Source organism: Amblyraja radiata, chromosome 1 (genome assembly GCF_010909765.2).
Source record: "Amblyraja radiata isolate CabotCenter1 chromosome 1, sAmbRad1.1.pri, whole genome shotgun sequence".
NCBI lineage: Eukaryota > Metazoa > Chordata > Chondrichthyes > Rajiformes > Rajidae > Amblyraja > Amblyraja radiata.
The window spans coordinates 29715077-29739611 of NC_045956.1; the positions used below are offsets into that span (position 1 = coordinate 29715077).

Consider the following 24535-nt stretch of genomic DNA (forward strand, 5'->3'; position numbering starts at 1 on the left):
TGTTATCTACCTTTGATTTTTCCAGCATCTACAGTTCTTTGTTAAACTTGAAGTAAACTGATATATTATCTACAAGAGTGCCATAATGTCAAAAGTGATAATAGTCGAATTAGGCTATTCAGCCCATCAAGTCTACTCCGCCATTCAATAATGGCTGAACTATCTACCCCTCCTAACCCCATTCTCCTGCCTTCCCCCCATAACCTCTGACACCTGCCACAGTATTCAATTCAAATAATTAAACAGGTAGCTTTTAGCCAAATCACCAAAGAAATGCAGGAATAGGTTGTATTAAATAAAGATTGGTGAAGAAAAGTTTTGGTGGGAGCTGCTCTCAAATGAAAATTGAAAAGCAACTTATTTTAAACATAGAAAGATGTGCACCAAAACCACTGGATCACACGGGAATTCAAAAATGGGCTTTTACAAAATATAAAGCTGAAGTTAGAATCAGACTATCATTTGCCCAATCGTGTCAGAAGTAACCAGGATGGATTAAATTGTCCCCCTCACCTGTATATATGGGGGGAAAGCAGGAACAGGGTACTGTTTCTGGATGATCAGCCAAGATCACATTGAATGGCGGTGCTGGCTCGAAGGGCCGAATGGTCTACTCCTGCACCTACTTTCTATGTATACAGCTTTGTGCAAAGAAAGATGATGCTTAAAATATCACCGTACAGTGGCGGGAACTGAAGCAACGCAAACAATGACAGCAAAGGTTCAGGAGGCACAGATTGGGGAAAACTACAGGAATATGGAGGTCCCGTTCAATTTGATGGATGACCTAATTGTCCTGTTCGTATTCCATTTCCCACCTGGCAGCAAATTGAAACCCAGGTGTACAAGGACAGAGGTAGAAATGGGGAAGACCACTTCTGTCAGGCAAAGTAGAGGCTTTGCATTGACAATCAGGAGGGAGGGGAAAGGCATTTGATTGAGTTTAGGAGAGGGGGTCAACTAAATCATGCAGAAGATTTATTCAAGGGGAGAGCAATTGTGATTTTTATGGTGTATAAGCAATGTTATAAAGGCACTTACCTGCTGGATCTGCCACTCCCACCTCTATGTAGCTACATAAGTTCCTGAACCATGGTAAATGTAGCACTGATACTGTCATTCCCATTGAGTCGCATGTAACATATGATGAGCATTTGATGGCACTGGGCCTGTACTTGCTGGAGTTTAGAAGAATGAGGGGGGACCTCTTTGAAATGTACCAAATAGTGAAAGGCTTGGATAGAGTGGATGTTTCTGGAGCACTAGTATGGGTATTGTGGGCTGAAGGGACTGGTTTCCAGATGGCTAATATGGACATTGTGGGCCAAATGGATTCTTGGGATGACAGCTCAGTCACTCAAGCCTGACGTGCTGGCAGCTCACTCACGGCTGGTGGGCGAGCAGTTGACTCACGGCTATTCCTTGAAATTCAATTTCAAGCAGGGTGGAAGGTCACCAAATTCAAATGCAGTTTCCTACCACTTTAAGCAGGGTGCAGGGCCGCCAAACTCAAGTGCAGTTTCATGCCACTTCAAGTAGGGTGCAAGGCCACCAGATGCTAGTGCTGTTTAATGCCATTTCAAGCAGGGTGCAAGGCCACCAAATTCAAGTGCAGTTTCAAACCACTTCAAGCAGGGTGCAAGGCCACCACATTCAAATGCAGTTTCATACCATTTCAAGCAGGGTGAAACCACCATCAAACCACCATAAAACCACACAAATCACAACATAAACACCACACTCACAGTTCAGTAGAAATTCAGTGTGTTCAGTTGATTTACAGCTCAGACAGAGTTGTGAGTTCTCCTTCCCCATATTGCAGAGACTGAGCCAAACCCACACTTCCGGGTTTTATAATCCCTCCCCCCTCCCACTGGAAGGGGCGTGGCCTTCATGGCATGATTGACAGGAGAGAGATTCTCAACATTTTTTTAAACACAAATAAAACTTTTATTGTTCAATGATGGGAAGAATCCTCTGCACCTGATGAGCAGAAAGGGACTGAGTAAGATGGCCAAAAATCATCAGCCGTAAGAGGTAACGTTTTATCTAAACTCAATATACAGTGCAAACAGGAAGTTGTCAAGTTAACACCAACAACCATTTGCAGTGCAGCATTTCAAAGCAGTTACCACCACCAACCACCATTTGCAGTGCAGCGTTTCAAAGCAGTTACCACCACCAACAACCATTTGCAGTGCAGCATTTCAAAGCGACCACATTTTCATTTTCAAACCACATTAAGGGCACTCACAGTTGAGTAGACATATGTTCTGTTTCATTCACAGCTCAGAGAGATGTGTCCATCTTGCAGAGAGGCACAACACTTCCGGGTTTAATAGTCCCTCCCCCCCTCCCACCAGCAGGGGCAGCAGAGAGAATATCAACATTTTTAAAACATTAATAACTCTTTTATTTTAAAATCGATGGGAATAATCCTCTTGCCTTGCACAGCGGAGGGGGACTCTGAGTAAGATGGCCAAATATCACAGCCATAAGTGGCAGCATTTTTTTTTTTAAATCATGAAACAGAAAAACAGAAAGTGGTCAAGATCTAACTTTTAGTAAATAGATATTCCACTGATAAAGTAGCTTTGTAGTACTAAGCATACTTTGTAGTACTTTCTCTACACTTACCAGCCCCTCCACCTTTCTTCGTATCATATACAAAGTTGGCCATAAAGCCTTCCTTCCCCTCATCCAAATCATTGATATACAACGTGAATAGTAGCGGCCCCAGCAGCGAGCCCTGAGGAACTCCACTAGTCACTGGCAGCCAACCAGAAAAAGCCCCCATTTATTGCCACTCTTTGCCTTCTGCCATCCAGCCAACCTGCTATCCATACATGGTATCTGCCCTCTGATACCTCGGGCTCTTCGAAATATCCAAGTAAACCACATCCACTGACTCTCCTTCGTCTATCCTGCTGTGTTTACTTCCTCAAAGAATTCCAAAAGGGGCGTCAGGCAAGATCTCCCTTTCACAAAACCATGCTGACTTCGGCCCATTTTATCGTGTGCTTCTAAGTACTCAGAAACTACATCCTTTATAATGGATTCTAAAATCTCACCAACTATTGAAGTCAGGATAGCCGTCCTATAGTTTCCACCCTTTTGCTTCGCACCCTTCTTGAACAGTGGAGTAATATTTGCAATTTTCCAATCGTCTGGAACCACCCCTGACTATAGTAATTCTTGAAAGATCGCAATGAATGTCTCCACAATCTCTAATGCCACCTCTGTTATCTGGGGTGCTGCCCATCTGGTCCAGGTGACTTATCCACCCGCAGACCTTTCAGCTTTACAGGCGCCTTCTCTTTAGTAATAACCACTCCCTCCTCCATCTTGCAGAGACTGAGCCACGCCCACACTTCTGGGTTTTATACTCCTCCCCCCTCCCACCAGAAGGGAAATGGCCATCATGGCGTGATTGGCAGGAGAGAGAATCTCTACATTTTTTAAACACTAATAACTATTTTATTTTTCATCAATGGGAAAAATCCTCGGCACCTGATGAGCGGAGGGGGACGCTGAGTAAGATGGCCAAAAATCACAGCCGTATGTGGTAGAGTTTTTTCTAAAATCAAATTAAAGCGCAAACAGGAAGTGGTCAAGATTAGACTTTTAATTATATAGAAGGCGACTTTAATTAGGCAAGGCGACTTTAATTAGGCAAGGCAACTTTAATTAGGCAAGGCAACTTTAATTAGGCAAGGCAACTTTAATTAGGCAACACAGCTTTAGCATTTCCAAACCAAAGGCAACCCAGCTTTAGCATTTCCAAACCAAAGGCAACAAAGCTTTTGCATTTCCAATCCAAAGGCAACACAGCTTTAGCATTTCCAAACCAAAGGCAACACAGCTTTAACATTTCCAAACTATATTTTCAAACCACATTAAGGGCACTGACAGGTCAGTAAAACCACTCACAGTTTAGTAGACATGTGTTCAGTGTTATTCACAGCTCAGACTGAGAGACATGACCCGCTCGCTCCCCCATCTTGCAGAGACTGACTGAGGCACTCAACACCTCTGGATTTTATAGTCCCTCCGGAAGGGGCGTGGCCTTCAGGAGAGAGAATCTCAATGTTTTTTAAACACTAATAACTCTTTTATTTTTCATCAATGGGGAAAATCCTCTTGTCCTGCACAGCGGATGGGGACTCTGAGTAAGATGGCCAAAAATCACAGCCATAAGTGGCAGTGTTTTTTCTAAAATCAATATGCAGAACATCAGGAAGTGGTCAAGATCAGACTTTTAGTAATATAGTTATATACTGTGCGCATTGACAATACTTTACATAAAGAAAATTTGAAAGGGAAATTACATCTGTGCTAAGGTGTGTCCAATTCTCCAATGGAAGAGAATTCATCAGAAAATATGAGTAAACACTTTAAAACGTGGGCAAAGCATAATGGATTAAAATTTTCTCGCAGGGTGATTTTTTATAATCCACCTGCCAAGATACAACATCTGTGGGGACTGATATCCTGCTGTAATACCTTCCATCATTTCATGAATCATTTTTTTCCACAACTACAGTGCAGGATCATAAAAAGTGCCCACAGAACTATGTGTTCATAGACATAATGCACCAGACCTACTGAGCTAAAACCATGCCTTCAGGCCACATCACTGTATGCCAAGAGCCAATAGACAATAGGTGCAGTAGTAGACCATTCGTCCCTTCAAGCCAGCACCGCCATTCAATGAAATCATGGCTGATCATCCCCAATCAGTACCCCGTTCCTGCCTTATCCCCTGACTCCGAAATCTTTAAGAGTCCTATCTAGCTCTCTCTTGAAAGTATCCTGAGAACCGGCCTCCATCGCCTGAGGCAGAGAATTCCACAGAGTCACAACTCTGTGTGAAAAAGTGTTTGCTCATCTCCGTTCTAAATAGCTTACCCCTTATTCTTAAACTGTGGTCCCTGGTTCTGGACTCCCCCAACGTTGGGAACATGAAACGTCACCTATTCCTTCTCCCCAGAGATGCTGCCTGTCCCGTTGAGTTACTCCAGCATTTTGTGTCTAACTTCACTAGCCATTCAGCTGTCCGTGCAATGTTGCTGTTCTATGCAGCCCTACAGGTGTACTCTGGAGTCACAGGGCCTTTTCACGGTTTCCCATTTTCACTCATAATCAGGAACATTTAGAAATAGAAACATAGAAAAATAGGTGCAGAAATATAATAAATTAATAAAAAATCAATGGTGCCATGCTAGCAATCAGCAACGAATATGATAATGTCAAGATACTGGATGCAAGACAATTTATGGAATGCCTCTGTATTTAACTACAAGTTTAAGAGCAGAATAAAAAGTCAGATGTGTCTGCAATTATTTACAATATACAATAGGTGCAGGAGTAGGCCAACTTAAATCTGAATGCCCTTCCATGAACACTGAGACCAGCCTTTGTTGGTTCTCAATGGAACTGCAAAGTGGCATCAGCACAATACAGTCATTATTGTATTATACAATATTTAGTGGAGTAGCAAACAGCATCATTTCAATGTATGTGCGGCACAACATGTACCAGGTAAAACTGGTGTACCAAAAGATTCATTTAAAGGGGCACATCTTAGACTACTAATGTTATACGATTAATACTTGAAGGTAGAGATTCCTTGGCATGGAATTTTCCTCTGGCCAGGTAGTGAAGAGAAAATGTGATTCCCAAATGAGAGGTCTGTTTACATTTAAGCGTGAATTCTCAGGGCAAAATGTTCAATTAATCATGGTGTGAGCAGAAATATAACTCATTTGTTTCATGGAGACCAGTTTGCCACAAGGAAGGATCATCAGTTTCACAAAATTCTACTGTAACATTATGAAGGAAAGAGAATCTCACCCTTCAAGGAAGGCCAATGATCTTGACCATTACATTAATATATTCATATTTTTACAAAATCTCTTCTGGCTGCAATGTTTATATTTGGCTTTTTTTCTTAGGTAATCTGTTACCAACATGAAAATCATCTTATCTAATGCAATGCTGTCCAGAATAAAATTCCATGCTTATTTTAATAAGTAATATGAGTTGTTCAGTACCTCCCCCATTCTATGCCTGTCAATGGAAGAGTAATTGATATACGGCGCATAGGAGATCATGTCAGGACGATCAATGTTGTAAATGGCCTTGACTTTGGGAAGAGCAGCCAAATCCCTGTAGTCAAGAATCTCATCATCTAGCTTGGCCTACGAGGGAGAGAACAAAGGAAAGATGCAAGAGTCAGCGAGCAGGAAGCACAGAACACAAAGGAACCAAATTAAAGAGTCAACTGTTTCGAATATTAGACGACAGATAGTTCTGTTTTAAAGCAAGAGTTTTGTTCCTAAGAAAGCCAGTGTGATAGAAAATCGCAATTTAAAACAACAGTAGAGTCAATAGAGGAAAGAGAATTGGGGACCACAGAGTTTCAATCTTTCAAAGACAAATGTATTTCTCCTGCAGGGTTTTCAGAAACAAACGTCTCCTTAATAGCTATGTTTACTTTTCTTACTGCAAGCTAAAAATACTTAACACTATATTACATAGTTGCATAATTTAACACAGCTATATTGCACATGTCAACAATGGATATTGCTTGTCATTTTCCATGGCCTGCCTCAGTTATAGTAACAGCTGCATTGTTAAGAGATAATGGTGTCTGATTACTTTAAGGCAGTTACATGAAAACAACTTTTTTTGCCCCAAGACAGCATTTTTTACCTGCTTGCCAACTTCCAAAGTAACCTTTATGTTGTATCTATAGTATCTGATCAAAAACACGTTGCAGTATAACAAATTGAGTACAAATTGTTTTTCCTAGTTCATCAAGGTGGAGCAGTCAGAGAATTGCCGCTTCACAGTGCTTGCAGCACCAGAGACCCAGGCTCGATCCCAACTACGGGAGCTGTCTGTATGTAGTTTGTATATTCGCCCTGTAACCGTGTGGGTTTTCTCCGAGATCTTCAGTTTCCTCCCACACTCCAAAGACGTACAAGTTTGTAGGTTAATTGCCTTGGTATAAATGTATATTATCCCTAATGTGTGTAGGATAGTGTTAATGTACGGGGATCACTGCTCGGTGTGGGTGCAGTGCGCCTAAGGGCCTTTTTCGCGCTATATCTCTAAACTAAACAAAATTGTTTTAATTCACATTATAGAAATACATGTTATAGCAGAACAACTGTACTCAAGTTGATTTCAAATGAATTGAAATGATTAACCAAATAACTTGGGTATACATCATAATTTTATACAACATTTGTATAAAATGGAAATATAGATGAATTGTACTTTAATACTCCTTTTGAGGACAATACTAGAGCGTTCAGAATCTAACCAGATAATGTACATATCACAAATAATTACTTTGTGCTGTTAAACATGTTAAATTTAGATATACTGTTTTAAAAAATATAGTTGTACTGGATTAGAAGTTCAATGGTGGATCCTCAATCCACCTCTGGAACAATGCTTCTTTATGCCACTTCTAAAGACGTACAAGTTTGTAGGTTTTTAAGAAGGAACTGCAGATGCTGGAAAATCGAAGGTACACAAAAAAGCTGGAGAAACTCAGCGGGTGCAGCAGCATCTATGGAGCGAAGGAAAAAGGCAACGTTTCGGGCCGAAACCCTTCTAATTGCCTGGGTATTAGTGTAAATTATCTAACTTGGGAAGATGGAGATGATCAGACATTACTCACAGTAGGGGTACAATTGCAGGAATGTGAATGGATGCTCCATGAATTTATCACAAATTCCTTCACCTTAGTAAAAACATTGATTAGCTCATTCAAAATAAATTGTCGAATACCAATAGCAAGAAAATAAAATGTAAAGAAATGTTAAGCTTTGCATTATATCATGTTTGTATATCAACATGAATATTATTGTGTTTTTTGAAGAAGTAACCAAGAGGGTCGATAAGGGCAGGGCTTTAGATGTGGTCCAAACGATTTTCAGCAAAGCCTTTAATGAGGTTCTGCGTGGTAAGCTGCCCTGGAAGGTTCGTCAAGAGTTAAGAGTGTTTTGTTGTCATCTGTCTCAGATAGAACAATAACATTCTTACTTGCAGCAGCACAACAGAATATGTAAACATAGTACACTGTAAACAATATAATAAACAAGAGAAAAAAGTTCAGTGTGTGAATATATACATACTCACTATATACAGATATACACTATATACATATATAGATTATATATTGATATATATATATATTTTATATATACATACACACACACACACACAAATACACACCTAAGAAACAAACAAATGATAACCATAATATTCTATGTAGTTCAGAGCTTATTTGAGGTTGTCGTGTTTAATAGCCTAATGGCTGTAGGGAAGAAGCTGTTCCTGAACCTGGACGTTACAGTTTTCAGGCTCCTGTACCTTCTTCCCGATGACAGGGCTGAAATAAGTGCCTGGCCAGGATGGTGTGGGTCTCTGATGATGCTGGCTGCCTTTTTGAGGCAGCGACTACGGTAAATCCCTTCATAAGGTTCATTTATTGTCACATACACCAATTGGTGTAGTGAAATTCAAGTTGCCATTGCAGCACATTAATAAGAATACAACATAACATTATAAAGAAAATTAACATAAAACATAAAAACATCCCCCCACAATGGTTCCCACTGTGAGGGAAGGCACAAAGTCCAGTCCCCATCCCCTTGTCCACCCACAGTCGGGCCTGTTGAGGCCTCCGCAGATGCCGCTACAGCAGCCTGATGTTTCAGGCCCTTCTCGCCGGGTGATGGTGCTCCGGCGTCGGGAGAATCCTCTCAGTGGCTTGAGATGCCCGGAACGGCCGCATCCTTACCGGAGACCGCGGCTTCCGAAGACAACAGGCTGCGCTGGACGGAGCTCCACCAATGGCGATCCCGGCGAGAAATCCCAGGCTCCCGATGTTAAAGTCAGCGCCGTCGCCCGCAGCTGGCCGCACCACAGACCCGCAGCTCCCCCCCCCCCCAACCCTCCACACATAAAACCAATAGACCTCCAAACAAAACACTTTTTAACATACTAAAAATTTGAAAAAGGAGTGAAAGGACGGACAGCTGTAGGCAGGGCAGCCATACCCAACTGGACGCCGCCCCCCATTTCGATGGTGCGGTAGTCAGAACCCGTGATAGACTGGGCAGTGTTCACAACTTTTTGCATTCTTCTATGCTCTTGGGCATTGAAGTTTCTGAACCAGGCCACGATGCAACCAGTGTTCAAAAGGGAACTGCAGATGCTGGAATATCGAAGGTACACAAAATTGCTGGGGAAACTCAGCGGGTGCAGCAGCATCTATGGAGCGAAGGAAATAGGCGACGTTTCGGGCCGAAACCCTTCAACCAGTCAGTATGCTCTCTACTGTACACCTGTAAAAGTTCAAGAGAATCCTTTCTGATATACCGACCCTCCATAAACTTTTCAAGAAGTAAAGGCGTTGATGTGGTTTCTTTATAATTGCATCAGTGTGCTGTGTCCAGGAGAAGCTTTTGACTCTCTGCACCATCGTCCAGTCGATATATACAGGTTTTGTGGGTCCTCATCCTTCCTCTTCCAAAGTCCACAATCACTTCCTTGGTCTTACTGAGACCACACCTGGAGTGTTGTGTGCAGTTTTGGTCTCCTAATTTGAGGAAGAACATTCTTGCTATTGAGGGAGTACAGTGTAAGTTCACCACGTTAATTCCCGGGATGGCAGGACTGACATATGATGAAGGAATGGATCAACTGTGCATATAGTCACTGGAATTTAGAAGAATGAGAGGATATCTTGTAGATACATATAAAATTCTTAAGGGATTGGACAGGCTAGATGCAGGAAAAATGTTCCCGATGTTGGGGGACTCGAGAACTAGGGGTCACAGTTTAAGAATAAGGGGTATGCCATTTAGGACTCAGATAAGGAAAAACCTTTTCACCCAGAGAGTTGTGAATCTGTCTAATTCTCAGCCACAGAAGGCAGTGGAGGCTAATTCACTGGATGATTTCAAGAGATAGCTCTTAGGGCTCATTGAATCAAAGGGTATGGGGAGAAAGCAGGAACGTGGATTTTGGATGATCAGCCATTATCATATTGAGTGATGGTGCTGGTTCAAAAGGCCGAATGGTCTCCTCCTGCACATATTTTCCATGTTTCTAAGAGGCTTTTTGATAAACACGAGGATATGCAGGGATTGGAGGCATATGGACCACATGCATACTGGTAGATGGTGGAAAGGTGCTTCAGGAGCTGTGTCTTGCCCCAGGATATCCAAACTCTTCTTAAACCAATTATATTGATGTGGCTGGTCACGTTGATTTCCTGGTTAATGGTCACTTCCAAGTTGCTGATAGTGGCGATTCCAGCAATGATAATGCCATTGAATGTCAGGGATAGTTGATCAGATTTTCTCTTGCTGGACACATTCATGATCTGGCACATTTGTGACGTGACTGTTAGTTTAGTTAATTTAGTTTAGAGATACAGGGCAGAAACAGGCCCTTCGGTCCACTGGGTCCGCGCAGACCAACGATCCCCACACGTTAAATCTATCCTACTCCCACTAGGGACAATTTTCACATTTACCAAGCCAATTAACCTACAAACTTGTGCGTCTTTGGAGTGTGGGAGGAAACTGAAGATCTCGGAGAAAACCCACGCAGGTCACGGGGAGAACGTACAAACTCGGTACAGACAGCACCTGTAGTCGGGATCGAACGCGGGTGTCCGGCGCTGCGTTCGCTGTAAGGCAGCAACTCTACCACTGCGCCACCGTGACCACCCTTTACTAGTCCATTCTTGAATGTGTAGACTTGTAGCAGGTTTACCCACCCAGCAACAGCTCACTTCTGAGCCTGACTGCCTACAGCTAGGAAACAGAGACAAGTATCTATAACCGTATTTGGTAGGACAAATGAAATCTTCCAGTGTACATTACGCAAGTTGCATGGAATGACCTATCTGCAAATTTCTCTCAATGCACAATGTTCTTTGTCCTACTCAATAAGGAAGTGTGCTTGGTCCTCTCAAGCAATGGATACATGAATCATTCATCGTTTTAAGAATAATCTAAAAAGAGACCAAAATAAACTCCAGGTTGTTTAAGAAGGAACTGCAGATGCTGGAAAATTGAAGGTTGACAAAAATGCTGGAGAAACTCAGCGGGTGAGGCAACATCTATGGATCGAAGGAAATAGACATCGTTTCGGGTCGAGACCCTTCTTCAGACTAGTGTTGCTTATTAACTAACAATTTGATTCAAAGTCAGATGTCTCTGCAAAATTCTTTCTATGTTCGCTTTGTAAGTACTTGATCGTACCTGATATTCAACATTGCCAAGTTATTGCCTCCCTGGTTTCAAAAGAATGATTTAAAATAAAAATAGTTTATTTACTGAGCAGCACGGTGGTGCCACGATGGAGTTGCTGCCTTTCAATGCCAGAGACCCAGGTTCGATCTTGACTATGGGTGCTGTCTGTACGGAGTTTGTATGTTCTCCCTGTGAACTGTGGGTTTTCTCCGGGTGCTCCGGTTTCCTCCCACATTCCAAAGACGTACAGGTTTGTAGGTTAATTGGCTTGGAAACATTTGTAAATTGTCCCCAGTGTGGGTAGGATAGTGTGCGGGGATCAGTAGTCGGCACGGATTGGGTGGGCCGAAGGGCCTGTTTCCATGCTGTATCTCTAAAGTAAACATACTGGTTGGTCATAAGGAATAGGAGTAGAAATAGACCATTCGGCCCATCAAGTCTACTTCGCCATTCAATCATGGCTGATCTATCTCTCCTTCCTAACCCCATTCTCCCGCCTTCTCCCCATAACCTCTCCCCACTCCCCTGCTGAAGTCCTGCCTCCCCGTTCTCTGCCCCTACCTCACTAATCTCTTCAACTCCTCATTGTCCCAAGGAATTGTCCCCTCTGCTTTCAAAACTGCTGCTGTCACACCAATCTTAAAGAAACCTGGTCTTGATCCCTCCTCTCTCATTAACTACCGCCCAATCTCAAACCTCCCCTTTCTTTCAAAAACCCTGGAGCGTATCGTTGCGTCGCAACTTCATTCCCACCTACTTGCGTATAACCTACTTGAACCCCTCCAATCTGGCTTTCGCCCCCTCCATAGCACAGAAACTGCTCTCCTCAAAGTCCTCAACACCTCCTCACCTCTGCTGACACTGGTTCCCTCAACATCCTCATCCTCCTCGACCTGAGCGCAGCCCTCGATACAGTGAACCATAACATCCTGCTCACCAGACTCAAAGACCTCGGCATTGAAGGCTCTGCACTCAGCTGGCTCCGTTCCTACCTTTCCAACAGATCCCACTTCATCTCTCTCCACAACCACACCTCTGCTACAGCCACAGTCACTCAAGGCGTTCCCCAAGGCTCCTTACTCGGCCCCCTCCTCTTCATCATCTACATCCTCCCCCTTGCTCAGATACTCCGCCACTTCAACCTGGACTTCCACTGTTACGCCGATGACACCCAGATCTACCTCGGCACCAAATCCCCCCACAGCCCCCCCCCCCCCCTCTCCCATATCAACTCCTGTTTGTCAGCTATAAAAACCTGGATGCAACATAATTTCCTCAAACTCAACAGAGATAAGACAGAATTCCTCCTCATAGGCTCCAAAGCCACACTCAGCAAAATCAATAACCCCACTCTCACCATCGACGGCACCACTGTCTCCCCATCTCCCCAGGCCCGCAACCTTGGCGTGATCTTTGATTCCACCCTCTCCCTTGAGCCTCACATCCACCATGTCATTAAAACCTCCTTCTTTCATCTCCGCAACATCGCCAAACTCAGACCCTCTCACACCTCCCGCTGCTGAAAGACTCATCCATGCCTTCATCTCCTCCCGACTGGACTATTGCAACTCACTTCTCCTTGGCATCAGCTCCACCTACATCAACCGACTCCAACTGGTCCAGAACGCAGCCGCCCGCCTCATCACCCACACCAAATCCTGGCATCACATCACTCCAGTCCTCAAACAACTTCACTGGCTTCCCATCTCCCACCGGATCACCTACAAAATCCTTATCCTCACCTACAAAGCCCTCCACCATCTGGCCCCCCCATATCTCACTGACCTCCTCTCCCCCTACCAACCCTCACGGTGCCTCAGATCCACATCAGCCGGTCTCCTCTCCGTCCACAAGTCCAACCTCCGCAGTTTTGGGGACACAGCCTTCTCCAGGGCAGCTCCCAGGCTCTGGAACTCCCTCCCCCAACTGATCCGCAATTCCGTGTCCCTCACCATCTTCCAGTCCCACCTCAAGACCCATCTCTTCACCTCTGCCTATCCTTAGCCCCACATCCCCCTCCCTTTTCATCTGTGCATTAATTGCCTCATATTGTGTTTTGAATTGAATTCTGTCTTTACTTTGTGTACTAGTCATGTCTCTACTATTTATTTCATTCCCCTTACATGTTTTTCCTCTACCTGCTAAATTTTTGTAAGGTGTCCTTGAGACTCTTGAAAGGCGCCCATAAATAAAATTTATTATTATTATAACCTCTGACACCTTGCTAAGACATGGGCCACGGAACCCGGGGGGTTGAGGGGGCTGCAGCCCACCCCCCCCCCCCCCATGCTTTTTTGGCTACTGAACGGGGTGATCGCTGGTTGGAGCAGACTCGGTGGGCCGAAGGGCCTGTTGCCGCGCTGCATCTAAAAGGCTCTAGTCTAAAGACCAAAGCGGGCCGGAGTGATATGTGTAGGAAAGAACTGCAAATGCTGGTTTAAATCGAAGGTAGACATAAAATGCTGGAATAACTCACCCTACAGGAAGGGTCTCAACCTGAAACATCACCAGCTGGCTTCGCTCCAGAGATGCTGCCTGGCCCGCTGAGTTACTCCAGCATTTAGTATCTACCAGAGTGATGTGTATCTGGGTGATATTATAGGGAGGGTTTGATCAGACAACAGTTCCGCTGGATGCTGACCTCTGCAGCCGTCTAACCGCTGCACGAACAGCAGCTTCTAGTTTACAGTGGTCATCCATTGACATTCCGGACTGCAGCCGCCACCACTTGCACAAAGCAGCAATTCATTCACTCAAACGTTTGTTTTTCTCTTGCATTGCGGACAATCCAAGAATGATTGAGAAAACCAAGAATAACTCATGGCTTGCGAGGGGAGACATTCCCACTTGAGGAGCTGCCTTATAAATTGGCAATGAGCAAGATATCAATCCAATCATTAGTGATCAACCGATCGCACGAGGGCTGGCGAGGCCACTGTTTAGTGTTTAAATGTTTATTGTACATGATTGCTTCACATTGAGGCTTGGGAGACCCGTTCACAGTCACTCGCAGCTTCGCCGTTATCGCCACCCCGGATATTGTCCCAGACCGCTGCCCTTCAGATACGGAGCATCCTGCCCACCCGTGTCCCAGAGCCGGAGCCCCGGTCGCCAACACACCCTATCACCCAGATACCTGCCCTACAGATCGGGAGCGATCCTCAACCTCCCCCGAGCGCTCCCGACCGCCTCTCCCCTCTATCCCAGACTGGGATCCACGATGCTGGCCACACTCTCGATGCCAGACACCTGCCCACAGCTCCAGACACCGTGCCAGTGCCAGACCCCCTTGTCGGCCAGGTGAGACGTCAGGCGACCCCCTGGATACACACTTGTTGGCTGCGAATATGCACACTGGACGCTGGGGGAGGATGGGGCATCCCCCCCCCCCACACCCCCCCCCCCCCCTCCTCCCCCCCACACCCCGCACCCCCCCTCCTCCCCCCCCCACACACACACACACACACACACACACACACACACACACACACACACACACACACACACACACACACACACACACACACGTACACGAGGCCGGAGATCAGTGATCGCTCAGCTCCCCCACTTTCAAAAACGCTCCGCAGCCCCTGTAAGAAAGTTATCCTATTTGATATCACTGGATGTAACACAGTCAAATTTGTGCATTCCATTGACTAACTTCAGCAGAATGAGTTGTAGAGGCCAAGCACAGCACAATGAGACTATTATGTACCATGGATAATAGTACTGACCAGAACCATAACTGTACTTTGAGTTTAGTTTTCAGTGGTTATGGGAGTATTCTCTTTGTTCTCTCAAATCGCACAGAACACTTGAATAGGTTAGAATGGAGGGGTCATGTATGGTTGTATCACTGTTAAACTGATAACCTAATCAGTTCTTTCTGGACCACCTAGATTTTATTAGTTGTTCTTTGTTTGGTAACATCTGGATTCAGTTAAGATAACTTTAAGTCTGTTTCTCTGGGTCGGTTACATTTATTAAACCAAAATGTCAGAAATTTTAAATTTGAAAATTTGCATTTACATTGCTTTACATCGGACATCTGTTTTCCATAATTAAAATGGTTAGTGATAAATAGTGTGCTGAGCTTTGATACATGAAATTAGATACTGCAGGTGTCAAATAATTCAGAGATGCTGCATGAATTATGCTGCATAATTCAGAGATGATGCTCCATTTAATGCTCCATTTTTCGGTTTTCATCACCTCCCACCACCACGCTACACCGGTTTTCCACTTTACATTGGACAGGTTGCAGAGAATGGCCTATCTGCAAATTTCTCTAACTGCACAATGTTTTATGTACTTTGGCTTATCCCATGAGCGAATGTGCTTGAATGTCATAGAGTGAAACAGTGTGGAAACAGGCCCTTCGGCCCAATATGTCCCGGCTACATGAGCCCAACCAGCCCGCGCTTGGTCCTTATCCCTCCAAATTGTCCTATCCATGTACCTGTCTAACTGTTTCTTAAACATCGGGATAGTCCCAGCCTCAACTACCTCCTCTGACAGCGTGTTCCATACACCCACCACCCTTAGTGTGAAAAGGTTACCCCTCAGATATCTATTAAATCTTTTCCCCTTAACCTTGAACCCAAGTCCTCTGGTCCTCGATTCCCCTACACTGGGCATGAGACTCTGTGCATCTTGTGACTCATTCAATGTTTAAAGAATAATTCAAAACGAATTCTACCGCACTGTCCACTATTTATGCTATTTATTAATGCCAGTTTATCCACCACTAATATTGAGGTATTCTATCTCTGTAAAACACTGAATATACTTACAAATATTATACGGCTTGGGGATCCTGAAGTACTTGAGGCTGGAACAGATGTGATGCTCTCAGAAGATGTACGAGTAGCCTAAAGACAAAACAACATATGCGGTGACTTTCAGAATTAGACGATATACTTTATATATATAAATAAGCCAGGATATGCCATGGCTTACATGTAGATGACATTGATACCAGATCATCTCTTACTCTTATTTCAGAACAATGATAACCAACGTAGATCAGCAAGGGACAGCATGTTTCCTGATCAGGTTAATGTTTTGCAGGAAGTTTGGCCAGGAGTTCGAACAGTCTGAATGCAGCACCTCAGTCTGAAAAAGGGTCTCGACCCAAAACGTCTCCCATTCCTTCTCTTCAGAGATGCTGCGTGTCCTGCTGAGATACTCTAACATTTTCAGTCTATCTTCGGTTTAAACCAGCATCGGCAGTTCCTTCCTACACATGAGTTTCAACCTTGCGCCTTCGACTAACATTGTTCTCTATTTCTCAATGATGATGAAGGGTTTTGGGCCTGAAACATACATCGTTTCTCTTGCCAAAGGTGCTGCCTAACCTACTGAGTTTTTCCCAGCATTTTGTGTTTTATTTCAGTTCACCAGGTTTTTCACGTTTTTTTTCTTCATTCCTGCTGATCTCCCTCCCAATCCCCAATCAAACATTGCCAAGCTACTGGCCATAAACCTCATCCCCATCAGACAATGCACACCTCTTCCCACCCCCAGTCCATGATCAGCATTAGATTAATCCCATGCCACCTACATTCAATGCCCTCTGGTGCCTCCCACCAACCCCCCCAACCACCATCATTGCCTTTTCTTGGTACCAAGACATCCAGGCCTCAAGTGGCCCAACAACACTAGCAGTCTCCAAGAATTAATATTTGATTCCAAGTAGCACAATGCCATTTGGATCACACTAAAGACCCGAAGCCTTCTGTGCTCCCAAGTGTTACAGTGGTGGACGACCATCACCACGGTGACTCTCTGTTGCATGGCATTCTCCAATATCCAGGCCTACATTTCTATTTGGGATATAAAAGTACATCCGAGTTCCCTGATAGTTGTTGCATACATTAACATCCCAATTGTGTTATCTCAGGATTATTGTGTCACTCCATCTGCAGGTCAGTGACATGGCACAAAATCTCTTTTGACAAGGGAGGAGGATGAAGTCTCTGAAACCCAACATGCAGACGCCAGAAGCCATCGCATCACAGTTTAGTTTGGTGACAGCTCTGTCCAAGACATCAACAAATTGCAGAGTTGTGGATGTAGCCCAGTCCATCATGCAGACTAGGCTCTCCACCACCGACTTCCATCTAAACTTCGCACTGCATCGAGAAAGCAGCCAACATAATCACGCACCCTGATCATTCCCTCTTCCCCTGCTTCGGGCAGGTAGAAGATACAAAAGTTTGAAAGCACATACCACCAGATTCAGGAACAGCTTCTTCTCATTATGAGTCTAGTCCTGATCTTCCAAGATACCTCATACAACATTGTTTTTTTAATCTGGAACTGGTATGCTACAAGGTAGACAAAAGGTATGCTACAATGTTGTCAAACTATATTCTGCATTCTGGTGTTTTTATCTTTGCTCTGCCTGTTTTCCTTGTGCGTGCCTTGATTATTTTCATAGATAGATTATTTGATTTGAGTGGATGGTGTGCAAACAAAAGCTTTTCACTGTTTTTGCTACACCCGACATTAATAAACTAATAGACACAAAATGCTGGAGTAATGCGGCGGGCCAGGCAGCATCACTGGAGAGAAGGAATGGGTGATGTCTCAGGTCGAGACCCTTCTTCAGACCCTAAACGTCACCCATTCCTTGATTGGATGACAGAGATTGATATCGTCATTGGAAGCCTCTGGGGACCATGAGATTAGTTGGTTAGAATTTCATGGGATCTGGTGGACACAAAATCTAAGTGTCTGCAGACCAGCGAGTTGGGAGGCCAGGGCATGTATCTGAAGGAGAGTTGGCTGCGATTACCAAGAGGATTGAGGGAAAAGTTTGAAGGTTGTGTGGTAGGTAATAAAACAAATCCAACAGTTCAATGCTGGCCATCCTATACCAGTGATACATTGGGAAAATCTTGTTGCCCCAGGAGGGCCCAACAAGAATCACATCCAGGACGCCACAGTTAAATTGTTCCAGAGTGAGTGGTGGGGCTGAGGAATAACACTATCCTGCATGTCCTTGTTGTGGACATTACACCTGGGTTCAGATGAAATCTTCACCCAGAAGTGAATTCCTGGAGAGATAGAAAATTATCCAGAAATGACCTTTTCTACATTTCAACACTGAACTCCATAGAAGAATGGTCAGTAAAAGAGTGTTCCTGAAAAGTTTAATACAGCTTAATGATCTCGTACAAAATGGCATGTTCATAACCAAACTGCATAAAATTTGGAAAAATTACTTAAATCATTTAGCAATAGTGTAAAACAAACTACACCAATAAATGAAAACAATAGAGGCCATTTGAGAATGTTGTCGTTTAATGTTAATGAGTTTAAAACAATATTGATGAATTGATATTTAACCTTATAAGTCAGCTATTTTGTTACAGGTGCGGCAATATTTCTTTCAACTTACCTTTTGTTTTTCTTCTGCCCTGGCAGCTTGCTTACAGACTGGATGCCAGATTAAAGTACCTGCAGTGAGTACAAGCAAAGAATAAACAAAATGGAAAAACATCGAACATGCTCAAATGAATTTAAATAAATTTAAATAAAGAAAATCTGCACAAGGTGTAGGTCTACTCAGATCTTGATGAATCTCCTTGCTCAATGCCAACAAGAGAACATGGACACCATCATCATGAGAAGGCGCTGGAACTGGATTGACCATATACTGAGGAGAGAACCAGACAGCATCCCAAGAATAGCCCTGCACTGGACACCAGAAGGGAAAAGGAAAAGAGGGAGACCCAAAACCACCTGGCGTCGATCTGTAGAGGAGGAAATGAAAACAATGGACCTGACCTGGGGTAGTGTCTAGAAGCTAGCCCAGAACAGACAGGAGTGGAGGACCTTCGTTGCTGCCCTACATGCCAGGAGGCATAATAGGCAGTAAGTAAGTAAGTAAATAAGAGCTTGATGACTACAAGTTGTTATTTATTTGGAACTTTGATTATATAGGGAATAGGAAACAGATAGAATGGGATAGATACAAAATGCTGGAGTAATTCAGCAGGACAGGCAGCATCTCTGGAGAGAAGGAATGGGTGACGTTTCGGGTCGAATCCCTTCTTCAGACTTCTTATACAACAGATAGAAGGAGTCTGGTTTGGATCATAAAGCTAAAATAATACCAATGTATATATTTATATTTTGAGCTACTGCCATATCAGAGATAGCTCCACAATAGAAATTCCGTGAGACAACTTACAATCACCACTCTGTGTAGCTGGGTCTGTGAGCATTCAATTGCCTATCACTTTAATTCACCATCCAATCCCCTTCCTGACCTTTAAGTCCTCATCCAACCTTGCTCCAACCAAGCTCAACGTATGGTCAAGGAATATCACATCTTCTGACTGAGCACAACATTGCTTCCAAGACTCAACACTGACTTTGACAATTTTAAATAAGTCAGCATTTGCTCATTTCCATTTCAGATTTTGTGCAGTTACATTGTATTTCTCTGCTAATTTTCACTGATTATTCTGCCTCTACGGTCAACCGTTCCTGTCATGTTTACCAACAGATATGTTGAAACTTCATCATCGTTGAAAACATTAGCGATGCAGTGGTGTTGGTTTCCAACGGGAATGGTGACGGACGCACCACACATCTCTGTCCTCCAGTTCCTGTGGACTTCCAGCGATGGAAGTATAGGGTATTGGTGTGTGTGCTTTATCATCATTCCTTACAATGCTATGTACGACAGTGATCGCAACTTCTATTGAAGTGTGGATGGCCGTTGGCTCGCTAGGAGCTCATCCGCCCTTTGACAGGTCTTGTTTTTGGTCCTGCTGGGGGTCCACACCCCCCTCCTCACCTGGCAAACCAGGTGGCGGAGACGGTTTAGTCACTGACTATCCGACCATGGAGCAGGTAGCATGGGATTACATGGTACCCGTGGCGGGGGGAACTTCCCCCGACCTGACCTGAAACAGACATACAGATCACAGCATAGGAGCTTAAGAAGTAAAGATATGAGCCTGAAAGTCTACTACACTTTCTGCCCATGCCTACAGCAACCGTGGCAAGAATCTATCCCCCTTGACAGCAATTTAGAGTATACCAAATACACTGGTCTTACCCAGAGTAGCGGAATCCAGAACTAGAGGACATAGGTTTAAGACACAGGGTAAAGATGTAATAGGGCCCTAAGGAGTAACTTTTTCCATAGGTGGGGATATGGAATGATCTGCCAGAGGAGGTAGTTGAGGTAGGTGATACAACAACATTTAAAAGACATTTAGACAGGTGCATGGATAAGTTCCTGTCCTGAGAGGTTCCTAGTTTAGAGGGATATAGGCTTAATGCGGGCAAGTGGGACTAGCGTAGATGAGGCATCTTGGTCGACATGGCCAAGTTGGGCCGAAGAACCTGCTTCCGCGCTGTATGACTAGGAGTCTAATTATAATTTAAAGAATAGGTTAATTGACTGTTTGCAGACAACTATGCAAATTGCCTATTTTCACTTGAATTTCCTGTGAATTTATTACTATGTGCACTCTTTTTATAGCAATTCTTATGAATGTCTTATAAGTAGCTGAGTTATAAGTTGCTGCCTCACAGTGCCGGGGACTTTGACACTGTCTGTGTGGAGTTTACATATTCTCCCTGTGACCTCGTGGGCTTCCTCTGGATGCTTTGGTTTCCTCTCACATCCCAAGGACGTGCAGGTTTGTAGGTAAATCAACCTCTGTAAATTGCCTCATGCAGGGAGTAGATGTGAAAGTGGGATATCATAGAACTAATCAGCCATGATTACATTGAATGGCGGTGCTGGCTCGAAGGGCCGAATGGCCTACACCTGCACCTATTGTCTATTGTCTAATATGAATGGGTGATCGATGATAGTCGTGGACTTGGTGGACCGAAGGGCCTGTTTCCTGTATCTCTACATGAAGGCATTATAGTCTAGGGACCGAGGGTTGGGAAATAGGATTGTAATAGAAAGGTACTCAATGGTCGTCATGGTCATGGGGGAAGGGGGGGGGGGGTGTTGATAGGCTTGTTTCTGTGCTGCATGATTCTATTTGCAGTATTTTTCCATTCTTCAGCAGTGGATCATACTAGCACAAGCTATTGACAAAACTAAGCCACTTGAAGTTGTTCAAAACTTGAATGCAAGATTTAACATTCCTGATTTAGTGTTTAGTTTTAGTTTTTGAGATGCAGCGCGGAACCAGGCCCTTCGGCCCACCGAGTCCGTGCCGACCAGCGATCCCCTCACATTAACACTTTCCCACACATTAGGGCCAATTTACACTTATATCAAGCCAATTGACCTACAAACCTGTACATCTTTGGAGTGTGGGAGGAAACCGAAGATCTTGGAGAAAACCCATGCAGTCACGGGGAGAATGAACAAACTCCATACAGACAGCACCCGGGTCTCTGGCGCTGCAAGCACTCTAAGGCAGAAACTCTACCGCTGCACTACCCTGCGGCCCACCGATGCTTAGCTTTTATCAGTGGACTCAAATTCACAATGCCTGTATATGATGTCAATCCAATGTGACTGGCCCACATTGGGCTGCATTCACATCAGCCTGGCTGCATTGTGTCTGCTGTTTATAATTCTGCACTGGATCCAAACCCTGTGCTGAACTGATCCTTTTATTAAGCAGAATGTCAAGCTCAATCATTGGGATTACTTGAAATCACTGGCAGATAATAAGCTCAGTAGATGTACTGCCTCAGGCAATTTCACAAGTTGTAGCCAGTAAAAATGACAATGATATGCTCAGTTCCCTCCTAAATGAAATGCCATGTTGATGAACAATGGGAAATTGTCAATACTTTTAAATATAGAACGCATCAGCTCAAAGGGGTCATAGGACCATTTAATGTAAGGCGAGACCCTAAGTCTAGTTGAAATATTAGGCTTCTTTTCAAATGTGTAATTTGTGACCCTGGAGGCAGCCAGATATTTCATGTTCTGAGGCCTGCAAGGGAAATGAGGGCTGAACCATGTACTCATCAAGACTGCATTTGAATTATCCTTCTCATTAGCGCAGAGAACATTTCTGAGCACATCTCCAGGAACAGAAAAAAAAAATAGTTTTGAGGAAAGATTGTTTAAACTCGTGTTTCTTTTTTTTTGGAACAAAGTGAGATGGAGGGAAATTAGGTTATTGGATAAATTATGAGGGATTTGGAAAGAGTAAAAATAAATGATCTATATCCCTTTGTGAAGGAGCTAGAAAATCAGCAAGCATAAACCAAAACTTAGTGGTTGGAAGATGTGAGGAGCGATGAGGAGAATATTTTTCATCCAGAGATAAATTCTTGGCTGTGTGTTTGAAGGGCTCTCATATTCAGAGTTTCAAATATAGTGCAGGGAACTCTTTCCCCATTGGCAAGGACATGACCGTCACCTTTTATCTCAATTATTTTATGATTCCATCTCCAAGTGGCAATAAATGTCAGGAGATATATACAGAAATGCTGGAATTTCCCTGCAAATTCCAGAACCAAATTAGATTTATTATTGAGCCAGATATAATAAATTGCCTAACAGTGTATGAAAGTTTATCCAATAGCAATTAAGTCATATTATCAAAGTGACAGAGAAAATTTGAGGTATTAAAATGCCTTCTGTTCTGATCTGACTGGAAGTTCCATTTTCAGTCAAGACATCCTTTGCTCGAGCTCAAACGGAGAGTCATTTCTTTTGCATAGTGTAATTAAAGCACCCCAATGAAAAGTATAGGGCCTGTCCCATTTGGGCATCATTTACGTGTCATTTACATGACAGGCCGGCAGTGACTGACGCGTGACATTCGCGCGAAAATCGTCTAGCAGTACGACAGTCGCTCTGTGAGGATTCAGCATCACATTCTCAATTAGCTTGCAGTTTGTCCTGAGGTCCAGACATTAAACCCATCTTCAAGGTCACAAACTATACTCTCTTCCTTCCAATACCTTCATCCTGACACTGATCCAAGTTCCGTTCACCTTCACCCTATCTCTGGAACCAAAATTTTGTATGCAGAACTTGACCACAAAAGGATAAATCATCTAGTTTCCTTCGAGCCAAATGTGCCTCAGCACCAAGAGCCCTCTCAACTCCACACCCCTTCGAACACTCCTCAGTGTCTCCTGCAAGAGTTAGTGATTATTTTTTACTGGATACTACTGTGATTCTGCTTGGTGCTTTGTGGAGTTCTCCAAAGTTTCCAAAGTTCGCAGGTTGTGATTTGCAGGCTTCGAGTTGAAATACCGTTTGGATTTAAAATTGTGCAAAAACCAGTTCCTGCAGAGACAGGTGCACTACTCAACAAAATAAAGCAAGATTAAAGGAATTCTACAAATGCTGGGAGGAAATAAAGGTACATCCTATGAAGGGAAAGCCAAAGAGATTTCATGTACTTAAAAGTAACAGGGTGACTCGCGAGACAATAGTGCCCCTCAGAAACCAAAGTGGTCATCTCCTAGTGAAGCGGCAGAAGGTGCTCAAAGTCCCTCATGGGTATTTCTCCTCTGTTTTTACAGTGGAGAAAGACATGAAGACTGGGGAACTTGGTACAGGAGAAAGACATGAAGACTGGGGAACTTGGTACAGCTAATGGAAGTGGCTTGAAGGTAATCAGTATTATGGTTGAAGAGTTTTCTGAACGTGAGAATTTCATCATTCCGTTCTGGTTCGTATGGCAATAAACCAACTCTTGACTCGACTCCTAAGGCACATGTTGGTTGACAAATCTCCTGGACCCAACCAGATATATCTGAGGACACTGTTGGAAGCTAGAGAATAAATTGCAGGTGACATGGTTGAGATACTTCCATACTGCCCTCTGCTTACTATCATCAAGCCAATTTTGGATCAAATCAGCCAGCTTATCCTGTGAACTAGTCTGCCATGCATCAAATCACAATATCTGGAGGGCATTTGTAAGACAGTAAACTCTGCCCAAAGGACCCCATGAAAACTTTTAATACCTTCCATTTGAATGCCTTGTACCTCCTAGACATAACTGTGCAACTCATGATGCAATGCGATCATATGAAACTGTTTAAATACTCATTTAATCTAACATCAGAATTCTAATTTTCACTTTCAATTTCACTCTTAGAACTTTTGATTAAACATTATTTTGTTGAATAAATAATGTCATTTTATTTATAATGTTTAGCAGCCTGAATTTGTAGTAATACGAAGATGATTTCATTAAGATGAATCACATTAATGCCCAACTTCAAGTGACCTCACAGAACTTTTTCTAATGCGTTGGATGCAAAAGTTTAAGATTTCCTGGAGC

At 43.6% G+C, this 24535-nt stretch overlaps 1 protein-coding gene across 3 annotated transcripts in view; it reads right to left on the reverse strand.

Annotated features, from left to right (window-relative positions):
• ablim2 (actin binding LIM protein family member 2) overlaps positions 1 to 24535 on the reverse strand; it is a 282951-nt gene that overhangs the window by 95004 nt on the left and 163412 nt on the right. For all 3 annotated transcript variants that reach the window (XM_033019316.1, XM_033019307.1, XM_033019299.1), the window contains exons 8-10: positions 18691 to 18749; positions 16079 to 16156; positions 6054 to 6200 (exon numbers count right to left, since the gene is read on the reverse strand). In XM_033019316.1, coding sequence (XP_032875207.1) covers positions 6054 to 6200; positions 16079 to 16156; positions 18691 to 18749 — 284 coding nt within the window. The remainder of the gene's footprint in view (positions 1 to 6053; positions 6201 to 16078; positions 16157 to 18690; positions 18750 to 24535) is intronic.